At 40.7% G+C, this 14,957-nt stretch overlaps 1 protein-coding gene across 1 annotated transcript in view; it reads right to left on the minus strand.

The window, feature by feature from the left end:
* Window positions 1–14,957, minus strand: part of GHR (growth hormone receptor) — a 202,181-nt gene that overhangs the window by 14,717 nt on the left and 172,507 nt on the right. The window contains exons 4-6 of the mRNA XM_006877304.1: window positions 13,739–13,868; window positions 4,402–4,574; window positions 2,749–2,927 (exon numbers count right to left, since the gene is read on the minus strand). Coding sequence (XP_006877366.1) covers window positions 2,749–2,927; window positions 4,402–4,574; window positions 13,739–13,868 — 482 coding nt within the window. The remainder of the gene's footprint in view (window positions 1–2,748; window positions 2,928–4,401; window positions 4,575–13,738; window positions 13,869–14,957) is intronic.

Below are 14,957 nucleotides of genomic sequence, written 5' to 3' on the forward strand. Positions count from 1 at the left end.
ACAGTCTTCCTTATTCACTGTCCAGCTTTCGCATGCATATGAGGTTATTGAAAATACCATGGCTTGTGTCAGGCACACCTTAGTCCTGAAGCTGACATCTTTGCTCTTCAACACTTTAAAAAGGTCTTGTGCAGCAAGTGTAGTGGTTACAAATCGGGCTATGAACCGCAAGGTAAGCAGTTTGAAACTACCAGCTGTTCTGTGGGAGAAAGATGAGGCTTCAGTAGATAGAAGTGTTCTATGGGTATTTCTCATGTACCCTATAAAGAGATTGAATCATGTACCCCATAAAGAGATTCTGGAATCCTGGTGTGGTGCTCTGGGTTAATGAGCTGGACTGCAAGGTTGGTTTGAACTGCAAGAATGGCAGCTCAAGCTCACCATCCACTTCTCAGAAATCCTATACAGGGTTGCTATGAGTCGGAACTAACTGGACAACATTTAACAACAAAAACAAAAATCTACCATACCTATGAACATGATCTTATTTGGAAGTAGGGTCTTTGAAGATGTTATTTATGAACATGAGGTCAAAAAGGAGTAGGGTAGCTCCTAATATCATATATTGAAGCTCCTAATGTTAAGATTATAAGGAGCTCTGGTACCGTAGTAGTTACGAGTAAGGTTGCCAACCTCAAGGTCAGTAGTTTGAAACTACCAGTGGTTCTGTGGGGAAAAAGTTGAGGCGTTCTGCTCCCCTAAAGATTTACAGCCTCAGAAACCCTGTGTAGGGTCACTATGAGTCAGAACCGACTCCACAGTACTTAACAATAACAACAACGTCAAGACTGAAGTTGTCAAGGCCTTCATTCTTCTTGGATCAACCATCAACACCCATGGAAGCAGTAGCCAAGAAATCAAACGATGTATTGCATTAGGCAAATCTGCTGCACAAGACCTTTTTAAAGTGTTGAAGAGAAGAGATGTGAACTTGAGGACTAAGGTGCACCTGACCCAAGCCATGGTATTTTCAATAACCTCATATGCACGTGAAAGCTGGACAGTGAATAAGGAAGACCACAGAATAATTGATGCATTTGAGTTATGGTATTGGAAGAGAATATTGAAAGTGTCATGGACTGCCAAAAGAACCAACAGATCTATGTTGGAAGAAGTGCAGCCAGAGTGCTCCTTGGAGGCCAGGATGGCCAAACTTCGTCTCTCAGACTTTGGACATATGGTCAGGAGGGACCAGTCGCGGAAAATGATATCATGTTTGGTAAAGTGGATGGTCAGAGAGAAAGAGGAAGACCCCCAGCCTGACCGACTGGCAAAGTGGCAGCATCAATGGGCTCAAGCATGGCAACAATTGTGAGGTTAGCCCAGGACCAGGCAGTGTTTCGTTCTGTTGTGCATAGGATTGCTATGAGTCAGGACTTAACAACAACAACAATATCATATAAGAAAAAGATTCACAGACACAAGAAGACTGAAGAAGGATGCCACATGACACCGCAGCTGCATGACATGGAATGACTACAGCTACCAGAGGTTAGGAGACAGGCATGGAACAGTTTCTGCCTCAACTCTCAGAAAGAAACAGCATAGCCAGTGCTCTTATTTGGACATTTCGTCTCCAGCACTCTGAGACAATACATCTCTATATAAATCACCCAATTTGTAATGTTGGATTTTGTCATGGCAACCCTTGGACCCAAGGTTGTCCAACTGGACACAAGGTTGTTGCTGTTAGATGCCGTCGAGTTGGTTCCAATCCATAGGGACCCTACGTAAAATAGAATGAAATGCCTGCATCATCCTCACAATTGCTGCTCCACTTGAGTCTGTTGCTGCCATTGTGCTAATCTAGCTCATTGGGGTTTCCTGCTTTTTCACTATCCCTCCACTTTACCATGCATAGTGTCCTTCTGGGACTGGTGCCTCCTGAGAATACATCCAAATTATGAGAGACGATATCTGGCCATCTTGACTTCTAAGGAGCATTCTGGTGGTACTTCTTCCAATACAGATTTGTTTGTTCTATGGCAGTCCAGGGTACTTTTAATATTCTACTCTAGCACCATTATTCAAACGTATCAATTTTTCTATGATCTTACTTATTTACTGTTCAACCTTCACATGCATATGAGGCTACTGAAAATACCATGACTTGTGTCAGGCACACTTTAGTCCTCATACTGACATCTTTGATCTTGAACACTTTAAACAGGTTCTGTGCAACAGATTTGCCTAATGCAATATGTCATTTGATATCCTGACTTCTGCTTCCATGAGTGTTGATAGTGGATCCGAGCAAAATTGGGTCTTTGACAACCTCAATCTTTTCTTCATCTATCATGATGCCAGGTATGACTAGGCAAATAGTTTTTCTTTCCTTCCCTAGGCTTCTACACAATATCCATGTAAGCATTTGCTATCTCATGGAATTCCTAGACTATATTTTACTAATGAGATCAGTTTTCTTCAAATAAGAAATTGTGGAGCATATTGTTGTTGTTGTGATGTGCCGTTGAGTCAGTTCTGACCCATAGCGACCCTGAAAGAGTTTCCAAGGCTGTAAATCTTTACAGGAGCAGAAAGCCTCAGCTTTCTCCTGTGGAGCAGCTGGTAGTTTTGAACTGCTTACCTTGTAGTTCGCAGCCCGATCGTAACCACTATGCTACTAGAGCTCCTTAGTGGAGCATATAGTGTTAGGTTAAAAACCAGTCTAATTGTAAATGAAAGAAAGGTTATTAAAATGGAAAGCATAAGTCACAGGCTTAAGTGTGAGATGTAGTGACGTCTTACCATTTTCCACTGGGTCTCATTTACTTCTTTATATTGAAGTTCATACTCCAGGAATATCCATCCCTTCTGAACATCTGCACTGGGTGGTGGCTCCCATTTCACTTGGATATCTGCATGAATCCCAGTTAAGCTGATGTTCAGCAAAGTCCAGTTGAGGCCAGTGGGTGGGTCTGGTTGCACTGTGCATTTCAATAGAGAATTAGCACATAGAGGAATACCATTTGAAATTAAGTGCTTTCTTCCAAAGAGACTAGACTATATTATACATTTTTATTGATCACCCTGTCAACTCTGATTCTAATATTTTTATTATAACTCTCATTTTATAAGCAAGTATCATTTTTTAATAAGAATTCCATATTTTCTCCAGCCACACACCCATGTGCCTTATTTCACAGCTCCTTTGAAATGTTATAAGTGCATCTTGAGCTTAATATAGCCAAAAATAAGCTCCTATTCTTCCCCACTAGATTGTGCTCCGCTCTAGCTTTTCCATTTTTGTGAATGACAGCGCTATCCCTCCAGTTGCTATTTGACAGTATCTTTTTCATTCTACAGTCACCATACACACGTAGTTCAGAGCCTGGCATATAGAAGATATTTAGTGAAAGTAAGTCAGGTCAACCAATGGGGCTAGTTATTAGAAGGGATAGGGATAAAACTCAGGCTCACCCCCATTTAGCTGCTCAACAAGAATCTATAGCTACTTAGAGCATATACTAGTCTCTCAAAACTGGGCAATCAGTTCTCTTTTCTGCTTATTACAGTTTTCTTACTCTTCTCCCTCACAGTCAGTCTTGTCAGATTTTACTTGTTTCTACCTACAGCTTTTAGTTATATTCTCCCAGGCTTTCCCAGTCTGCTGAAGCCTGGGAAACACATATAAGGATAGCACATTTGAGAGGAACTAGAAGCAATTCCTCTAAGCAACAAACTTGCTTTTGTGGACAGACTTGCTACTACTCACTTTCAGCTACTCAAAGTTTTTCTTTGTTTATCTCTATTTTATTGTTTATACTACTATAGTATAAACACAAGTAGTCTAATTATATTTGTTGTGTTTTATTTTTTTTTTCCTCTTCTGTCCACATGATGGGCAAGGGATAATTGTTTATATATTTCACTCAGTTCAGGGAACTGGTTATTTCCCATGTTTGTTTTGAGAGCTTGTAAACAAGGCTTTAAATTGATTCTGGCTGTTTTGTAAATGTGAAATTCCAAAATGATGACGCCTGGTGATAAAGACAATTAATTTAAGCTTTTGTTGTAGTCATGATAGAGGGCGACACTTAATAGATTTCAGTAGATCTGAATATAAATCCTATTGAGTAGCTGGGAAATGGACCTTATGAGTACATTGAGTTTTCCCCACACAGTGGTTCTAAACACCTGTTGTCAGAAAAGGCTCTGCAAGGCTCCCGTTTTTATTCTTTCTGCAGTGATTGCCAAGTTGTTTTTGTAAGTGTCAATTTTGGTTTCTCCTGTCCTCTTCCTAGTATTCATCAGCTGATCTCATCCCCTGTAAAATAGTTCCCCATGTGCCTGTAGAATACTATTACAATGGTGTTCTACTAGATTATGCTTAGATGCCACAGGCTTTCCCATGTATGTAATCTAAAGTCATGTCAAGTAAAACACAAACCTGTAATTTACCTATTTCCTCAACGTGGAAACACTTCTCATCCACCATACCACCGTAGTTAGTTAGCATGACACAGTAGGGTATCCAAATGGAGGTGTAAGATGAATTAAAGTAACAGCTGTTTTCTCCAGCAGAAACATAATCAGGGCATTCTTTCCATTCCTTAGGCCATTCTTGAGTGCTCCTGCAATGGAGGATAAACAAGGATGAGTTGTTCCAAAAAATCATTCTGTAACATAAATCAAAGTGCAGTGCTTAGCAGTCAGGTTGCATAATTTATTATATTGTACTGTAAGGGAGTATTTCAGTGTTTCTATTTCCAGGAAGTATTGCATCTAGAGATAATATCGTCAGTGGCTGTGGACCATTAGGGGGTCATCCATTCATTGATTGCATGTGATACACCAGCTCTTAAATTAAGCAATTTGTATGGTTTGTTGTTGTTGTTAAGTCATTTTATTATTCCCACTCTACAGATGAAGGTTCAGGGGCTTAGGGAAGTTAAAGATTTTTTTCCCCTATAATAAAACACTGTAGGAGGTTGACCCCTAAACTATGACGATTCCTAGGAATAGTGAATTTTTGAACCTGGGTGATCCCCCAGGTTCAAGATGGAGGAAACTGAGGAGACATGCTGATGGTCTGTCTGCCCCAGGCTGAGTAACACTAAGGTGTGGTCAGTTTCGAGGTAGAAAATCAGCTATCTCCAGACTCTGAACTACGTATCTTGTGTTCATCTCCTTAGTTTGGGGAAGTTTCTGATGGCTTGAACTCTTTTCAGTGCTCCTGACTATTAATTACATGAAGAGCCACAGAAACATTTCAAGTATGTGGATATCTAGAAGATATTTATGAAAAATAGGGCTCATGGCTCCACCCCATCACTAAGAGTTAAAAGATGTAAAACCCAGCATTCAGAAATCATTCCAAACCCAGAAAGCATTTTTCTTTCCATTTATAAATAAGATTGGACATTTAATTGTAATTTCAAAAAGAAAGGAAACCAACTATGGCTGAATTGAATCCATGTGTTGGCGAGAAAGTTCATATTTCCTATATCTTGGGTCAGAAATATAAAAGCAAACAAAACAAATAATGGAGGATAAGTGGATCCCTGGAGACTACTGAATAAGTCAGAAAAGCTATATCTCCATAGTTACCTGCTACCATAGTGTTTTCACATCTATCCCACTCAACAGAAAACATCATATATTCAGATGAATTAAAAAGCCAACAGTCTTGAATGGGACAGAGATGCTAGGGAGTTTTCTATGGAAAATAGTCAGAGTTTGGGGAAAAGCAATTTCCTGGTCAACTGCCATGGGGACGTGGACAATAATATAGGGGAATCAAAAGACAGCTGAGGCTGAAGTCCACTCCAGCAGGGACAGAGCAGATATGTGATGGGATGGGACAGGTTCTCCAAAATCTCAGCCCATTTGTCTGACTGAATAAAGGAATGACTTCAGCAAATCCTTTCTAGTGTCTACTACATACATGTACCAGGTAGAATCCTGGGGCGGTCCAGTACTGGTGGCTACTCTGTGTTGGCCACTAGGGGCCAAGGAATGACTCCTGATGTAGTGTTGGCTAACTGCTCATTGATAATGCTCATTAGGATCCCTAAGAGTTTAAAAGGTAGAGGTGACTTGAACAATCTGTAAGAATGGGTTAACTTTTAATAGGTGATATTATGGAGAGGAACTGAGTTTAGGAAGCACAAATTTGCATAAGAGTTGTGAAGGGAGGAATGGGTAGTTGTGCAAAAGAAAAGAACTTTCTGAAATGAAAACTGTTTCTTTAGTAGGGCAACTCATTATCTTCATATATTCATTCCTAGTTCAGGGTCACTATGTGTTGGAATGGACTCAACAGCACCCACCACCACCATCACAGCTCAGAATGGTATTTACAAGTCAAGCCGTTATAAAGCCATGAAATCTTTGTCTGAGGAAGAAGAAGGTATGGATGACTGGGTGCTGGTGGGGGTGCCTGGGGCAGGTTGGCCTGAATGTGAAAGTCTGGGAGCAGGATCCTCTGTGGGACAGGCACTGGGCAGCAACGAGGTCTCTGTAGACTGTGGGGAAAGCAGGAGATGCATGAAAGGAATGAAGAACTGGGGGAAGACAGTGTTTTTCATCTCTAGACCTGTTTCTTGTGTGGCGCAGTAGGATGAGCACTGGACCGCAAAGTTGGTTTGAACCTCGAGGTTGGCAGTTCAAACTTAGTAGCTGCTCCTTGGAAACCCTGTACAGGGTTGCTATAAGGCAGAAATGACTAGATGGCACTTAACAACAACAATAACAACACACCTGTTTGTCAGGCTAGCCTGTTTGGTTCTAGGAACACAGCATCAAGGGGTCCTTCAAACAGATGTTCAGCAGCTGTTGGAAAGAACTTAGGATTCAAATGGCAGAGACACTAGCATCTAAGATAGTGAACTCTTGCTAAATGGTGGTTGGATTCTTAAAAGTTGCATACCTTTGGATGAGAGGGCGATTTCTCTCTGAAGTAAAGAATTACTAAGTAAGTAGCAGAAGAAAGCATAAACTGTGTGTGTGTTTGTTATTGTTGTAGTTAAGTGCTATCAATTGGTTCCAACCCATAGCGCCCCTGTATAGGGTTTCTGAAGAGCGGCTGGTGAGTTTGAACTACCGACCTTGCAGTTCAAACTTACTTTGTAATCCAGCACATTAACCCACAATGCCACACCAGAGTAGCAGAAAAAAGGAAAAATATTAAGAATAGGTGAGTCACTGGATGCTTTTCACCATGGTTGATTTTACCTTGACTTTCAAATTAAATATGAGTTCTTTTAAGGGAATGGCTTACCAAGATTGTCCAGAAAATCATACTTTCATAAAATCGTATGCTGTTGGGTTGTTGTTAGCGGTCACTGAGTCAGATGTGGAACAAGGGATATTATTGCTGATAAAAAATATACCCCCCAAACCAAAACCACTGCCACTGGGTTGATTCTGCCTCACAGAGACCCTAGAGAACAAGCAGAACTTTCCATAGAGTTGCTGTGAATTCACATCAAACCCCATAGGGTTTCCAGGACTGCAATCTTCACAGAATGGAGCTCAGTGGATCCACAGGATAAACACTGGACTGCAAACTACAAGGTAGTTGTTTGAGTCCACAAGTTGCTCCATGGGAGAAAGATGAGACTTTAAGCTCCAGCAAAAGATTTAAAGCCTCAAAATCCTATACAAGCTTGCTATGGGTAAAAGCCGACTCCACGGCACTTAACAACAGCAACAATCTTTACAGATTCAAACTCTACGACATCTACTACAGCTACTACATCTTCTCCCTAAGGAATGGTTGGTGGGTTTGCACTACCAACATTTAAGTTACCAAAGAATGCTTTAACCACTGCCCCACGAGGGCTCCTTGATTAACAGAATAGAGAATGTCAATAGTAAGTATTAAAGTGAGAAAACACAAAATTCAAAAATATTCTGAAGATATGGTCCACTGCTTGCTGTCGTTGTGAAGTGTCATCGAGTTGGTTCCAACCCATAGTGATCTTGTATAGGGTTTCTGAGGAGCAGCTGGTGAACTTGTACCACCAGCCTTGCAGTTCAAATGGCTTTTCAGGCTGGTGCATTAGCCCACAGTGCTACAACAGGACTCCACATGGGCCACTGCTTAGCAGGCTGTAATTTAGAATAGGGAGGTTAGTTATGCTGTGTTTGACATAGTTTCTCAACTCTAGCATGTCAGCATCATGGTCCCCATGAGGACTGCAGGGTAAAACCATGTTTAGATTATTCCAAATCCATAAGCTCCACAGGACAATTTAAAGCCCTTATGTATGATGAATCAGGGATAGCGTGATAAAAAATGTAACTCCAAACTCCTTTCTCAAGTTAACTATTTTTAGCTTTGCTCTCAGATAATCTAATGAAACAAAAGGAGAGCAATAGAAAGAGAATATAAATAATAAGGTTCAGAATAAAGATCAGAAGAAATACTTTCAACTTAAAGGTTTGTTGTTGTTAGGTGCCATCTCATAGTGACCTTATGCACAGTAGAAAGAAACACTGCCCAATCCTGAGCCAACCTCACTATTGTTGCCAGTCTTGAGCTCAATGATGCTGCCACTTGGCCAATCCATCTCACTGGGGGTCTTCCTCTTTTTCTCTGATCCTCCACCTTACCAACCATGATATTCTTCTCTACCAACTGGTCCCTCCTGACAATATGTCCAAAGTATGAGAGACAAAGTTTGGCCATCCTGACCTCCAAGGAACACTCTGGCAACACTTCTTCCATGCACTTTCAATATTCTCCTCCAACACCATAACTCAAAAACATCAACTCTTAGCTAATTGGAAAAAAATAACAAAAATAAAACATCACTTATGTGCTAAGGACCACTGTTGTCATTACATACAACTCGTGCATTTTGGCTTGAAATTTAATCTTTTTCACAGGAAAAAAGAAAAGAAAAAATTCTTTTATTTTCTTTTAAATTTACCTCTCAAACTTGCATTAATAGTAAGCCTTTTTGTTTGTTTGTTTGTTTTAAAAAAAGGCCACAATAATTTTGTGGAATGCATAGGATGGGGGACAGCAGAAGTGGAGGGTGATCTGTTCTTAGTGACTGAAGGTTCACTCACCTAAGTCCTTTGGGAAAAATCAAGGGAAATTTTAGGGGGAAATTGGGAAAAATGTAAGGGATTCAGAATACAGTATCCTTGAGGTGCTTCCCACAGGCTCCTTTTGCCATGCCTGTGATTTGCATTCATGCTGAGTCCCTTCCAAGCTCAGAGTCTGAACTTGGCATGCTCTGCCCCTCAGGGACTGCAGGGAAGTGTTCAGAAGCAGCTGCCGGAATGCACTGAGGCTGCCTGTCTGCCAGCTCACCTGGCAGGGAGCAGAGGCAAGCAAAGCCTGCGGCTACTTTTGGCTTTGTGTCTTTGCTGTCTAGTTGACTGCCCATCATCTCTACATTCAAACAGATTTGCATACTAACGTCAGGCTGGAGAGCTGAAAGCTCCAAATACCACCCTCTCTTTGCTCCTTCCCACCTCCACTGACTTCAGTTAGGAATGGAGTTGTGTCATGTTTTGTGTGCCAGAGATGGGGAAGCAGGATTACCTAGTTCCAAGAGTTGCGTGGTAACTGAATTTTAACAAACAATGACACATGTCAGAAAGTACATGTGTATTGTTTGTATTTGTGTGAGTCAGTAATACGCCAAATGCAAGTGTCCACTAATCAGTGAAGTTTAGTCCTGATGCTCCGGACCCCTTAAATCCTGCCTTTCCATGGTAGACTGGCCTATGAACTTGTACCACTTTCACTTGATGTTGTTAGGTGTCGTAGACTGTGTTACAAATGTAGTGGCCCCATCCGTACATAACAGAAAGAAATATTGTCCAGTCCTGTGCCATCCCCACAACTGTTGCTAGGGTTAAGCCCATAGTGGCAGCCATAGTATCAACCCATCTCATTGAGTGTATTCATCTCTTTCACTGGCTAAGTATGATGTTTTTCTCCAGGGACCGTTCCCGTCTGATAACATACTTGAGCTTTCTGGCTGTACATGTTCCACAGCAGGTTTGTTGATTCTGCTAGCTGTCCATGGTGTACTCAATATTTTTTGTAAACACCATAATTCAATTGTTCTTCATCAGTCTTTATTCATTGTCCAGCTTTCACATACATATGAGGTGATAGTAAATACCAGGGCTTGGGTCAGGCACACCTTAGTCCTCAAAGAGACATCCTTGCCTTTTAATACTTTAAAGCCATCTTTTGTAGCAGATTTGCCCGAAGCAATATGTTGTTTGATTTCCTGACTGATGCTTTTATGAGCATTAACTGTGGATCCAGGTAAAATGAAATCCTTGACAACTTCCAACTTTTCTCTGCTTACCATGATGCTGTTTATTGGTACAGTTTTGAAGATTTTTGTTTTCTTCATTTTAAAGTGTAACCCATACTGAATGCTGTAGTTTTTGATCTTCATCAGTGCTTCAAATCCTCTTCATTTTCAGCAAGCAAGGTTGTGTCATCTGCATATTGCTTGTTGTTCTTCAATCTTGGTGCTGTGTTAGTCTTCAAATAGTCCAACTTCCCAGATGGTCTGCTCAACGAACAGATTGAATAAATATGGTGATAGGATACAACCCTGACTCCCATCTTTCCTGATTCCACTGTTATTGTTGTTAAGTGCCCTCAAGTTTGTTCTGACTCATAGTGATACTGTACAGGGTTTCTGAGGAGCAGCTGGTGAGTTTAAACCACCAACCCTGTGGTTATTAGTCCAGAGCAGTCCATCAGGACCCACTCAGTATCCCTTGTTCTGTTTGAACAATTATCTCAAGAAAACGAGGTGGCACTGGAGGCACTCACTTATCCATGCCAAGAAATTTGGAAGACTGCTACCTGACTAACCAATTAGAAGAGATCCATATGTATGGCCATTCCTAAGAGAGGTGACTCTACAGAATGTGGAAACCATCGATCAGTGTAATTAATAGCACATGCAAATAAAATTTTGTTGAAGATAATTAAAAAATGGCTGCAACAATGCATCTGCAGGGAACTGCCAAAAAACTCCAAGCTGTATTCAGAAGGGGATTTGGACCTAGGTATATTATTGCTGATGTCAGATGGAGTTTGACTGAAAGCAGAGAATATCAGAAAGATATTTACCTGTGCTTTATTCACTATACAAAAGCTTTTGACTGTGTGGATTATGATAAACTATGAATACCGTTGTGAAGAATGGGTATTCAAGAAAACTTGACTGTCCTCATGAGGAACTTATACATAGACAAAGAGGCAGTCATTTGAACAGATAAAGGGATACTGAATGGTTTAAACTAAAAAAAGGTGTGTGCAGTGTTTGTATTCTTTCACCATACTTATTCAATCTGTATGATGAGCAAAGAATCCCAGACGTTGTATCATATGAAGAGGAACATGGCATCTTGGTTGGAGGAAGACTCCTTAACAACCTACGATATGCAGATGATAGAACCTTGCTTTCTGAAAGTGAAGACTTAAAATACTTACTGATAAAGGTTAAAGACCACAGACTTCATAGATTATGCCTCAATGTAAAGAAAGCAAAAATCCTCACCACTGGTGCACTAACATCATGATAAATAGAGAAAAGATTGAAGTATTAAAGACTCATTTTGCTTGGATCTACATTCAATGGTGATGAAAGCAGCAGTCAATAAATCAAATGACATATTGTATTAGGCAAATCTGCTACACAAGGCCTTTTTATAGAGTTCACAAGCAAAGACGGTAGTTTAAGAACTAAGGTGCTCCTGACCCAAACCATGGTATTTTCAATAGTCACGTATGCATGTGAAAGTTTGAAAATTAATAAAGCCGATCATAGAAGAAATGGTACATTTGAGTTATGGTTTTGGAGAAGAATATTGAAAGTGCCATGAACTGTCAGAAGAACAAACAAATCTGTTTTGGAAGATGTACAGCCAGCATGTTCCTTAGAAGCCATAATGATGAGACTTCATCTCTCATACTTTTGACATATTATCAGAAGGGACCAATCCCTGAAGAAGGACACTAAGCTTAGTAAAGTGCAGGGTCAGTTAAAAAGAGGAAGACACCCAAGATTGATTGGCACAGTGTCAACAGCAATGGGCTCAAGCATTGCAACAATTGTGAGGATGGCACAGCTCTGGGTTCTATTGTGCAGAGGGTCTCGGTGAATCTGAGCCAACTCGATGGCAACCAACAACACGAATAACAACATTTCTTTTGTGGACATCGTTCAATTCTGTTCTTTGGATCAGTGCCACACCAGAATATATTATGGGTGGTGATTATATTGAAATAACTGCTTTACTCTCCTCCTGTTATGTTAGAGTACCACTGGCAAAAATGGAATAGTATTTATAGACTCTTATTAAATATAATTATGTTCATAGGAACATAATCTATTCTTTAAAACCAGAGTCTGATAACCACTAGACCAAAAATCAGTTTGAACTGCAAGGTCAGTGGTTCGAACTCACCAGCCACTCCTCAGAAACCCTATACAGGGTCTCTATGAATCATAACTGACTTGACATACATCTCATTAGGAAAACCCAATGACTTCTTGCCACAGATAAAGAAAAATCCAGACTTCCGTGATAGTCCACAAACTTTGGCGCAATTTGGTCCAGGGTGTCTCTGACCCCTTCCCACATCACGCTCTCCATCTCCTATTCTATGCCATCTACACTGGGCTCTTTGCTTTCCTCATGCACACCTAGTCCTATACTTCAGGGTTTTCGTATTTGCATAGCCTGTTTTCACGGTGTTCATATTGCCTCACTTTTCCCATATTGGAAGAGTCAAACTCTTCACTAAAATATCACCCAATCCCTCACCCACAATTCCACATGCTTACTGTCTCATTCACATGCATTCACCTAAAATTTAACATGTATTCACACACATACTTACGAATACATGCCTTTACCCACATAAACCCATACACTTCCACTCGCTTTCATATGTTCACTCTCTCACTCACACTCATGCCTACTCTCAAACACATGCTTGCACATTTACACACTCTCACTCACATACAATGCTACTCTCTTTTTGGCTTTATTTTTCATAATAATCTGTATTACCAGCTCTCCCCTCCCACTCAAATAGTAATCTCAAATAGACCATAGACTTTATCTGCTTTAATCACTGCTATGTCTCCTTAAAATTGTAACCAGCACATAGTAGTAAGGATTTAATATTTTTTGAATAAGTGAATGGATGACTACATTTAGATCACCCCGATAAATCATATCCACTCCTACCACTGCATACAGCTCATTATGTTGTTGTTAAGCCCTGTGGAGTCTGTTCCGACTCGTTGTTATTAAATGTCGTTGAATCAGTTCTGACCCATAGCCACCCTGTACAGAGTTTCCAAGGAATAGTTGGTGGATCTGAACAGCTGATCTTGTGGTTCGCAGTCCAGTGCTTATTCTACAGCGTCATACTAGGAGTCTGACTCTTTATGGGATTTATAGTGACCCTTTATGGGATTTCTGAGGAGTGACTAGTAGGTCTGAATTGTCAACCTTGCAGTTTGCAGTCCAGTACTTATCCTGTAATGCCACGCCAGGACTTGACAACGCAGTTTGTTGTTGTTGTTAAGTGTCCTTAAGTTGGTTCTGACTCCTAGTGACCCTGTATAGGGTTTCCAAGGAGCCGCTGGTGGGTTCGAACTGCTGACCTTGTGGTTCGCAGTCCAGTGCTGATCCTACATTGCTACACCAGGAGTCCACAACTCAGTATACTTATTCTTTAATCAGTAAATCAATGGACTGAAACACCAGAAAGGCATGAAGACTGCACCTTGTCCTATAAAACAGCTGTACGGCTCCTGGGCTCCTCAAATTGTGATGAGCCCCATCAGTCCAGTGGCATGTAAATGTTTCTAGTTCAGGTGAACGGCACTTGGTGAATTTAGGCTTCCCAGAAGAATCTGAAGAAAAAAAGAAAAGGAAAGGCATGAGATTATGAGAGTAATGCATGGTTCTAATGAAGCACATATTTAAAAAGGCAAAGCATTTCTTCTTTGGGTGAAGCCAGCAGACATAGTATCTAGGAGGCAATGCCAGAGCCTGTTTTCATAGGCATGTTTTATCTCTGATGTGTCACTTGATACGGTCTACACTCTCTTCCCCACTAGTGGCTCATCTGGGGTCTAGGAGTGGAGTTGTGGATGCTCTAGGGTCTGGAGGTTTTGAGTCTCCAATGGAGGAAGTATGATAAGGCCTTCTGATGGTTGCCTGCCAGCTATTTTCTTGTCAGTCCCTGATTCCAGAGACAAACAATTGGCTTTCATTTCAAGCAATATTTCTTAGGATTTCTTTAAGAAACCAAAGCTAGAAACAAAGATTTAGGTATGGATAATTTATTTGGAAGGTGATCTCTGGAACTAGACATGGGGGAATGGAGAGAATGGGAAGGGAAAGGAAAACAGCTATTAAATATATGTTATTGAGCTGTTTACTGCAGTTGCTAATTGGGACACATACTGTTGATACCCCTTTGGCAGAGTAAGAAAGAATGGGCTTCCTCATTTCTTTACAGATGAATGGGAGACCAGGACAATTTTCCATCAAATCCCATCATACATTGGTTGAAGATTACCCTGGGGGTGCCAGTGCATGCTGACACTGCCCAATATAACTGTCTGAATGTGGGGTGGGGACCATACCATTCACTTTAGTGCCATTATTATTTTTATAGGTTTTGAACAAAAGCCATTTTTGTTTGTATTATTCTAAAAACTTCATCATATAACTTCATTATATAACTGCCAACTTGGAAACAACTTATACATATTGAAGTTCTGCCAGTTCTAATTTGGGGAGTGAAGAATGCCTCCTATGGTCAGGATTTCGGGCCAAAATTCTTCTGTACCTATGAGATCTGCAACAAACAAGTCAGAGGCAAAACAGATTTTGTATGTCATTTCTCATTAACCTTCTGACTTCCATGGCCATTTTGGAGATGTTGTGGTTGTTGTTAGGTGCCATTGAGTCAGTACCGACCCATAGCGACCTTA

This window comes from Chrysochloris asiatica, unplaced genomic scaffold (assembly GCF_000296735.1).
Source record: "Chrysochloris asiatica unplaced genomic scaffold, ChrAsi1.0 scaffold00466, whole genome shotgun sequence".
Classification (NCBI taxonomy): Eukaryota; Metazoa; Chordata; class Mammalia; order Afrosoricida; family Chrysochloridae; genus Chrysochloris; species Chrysochloris asiatica.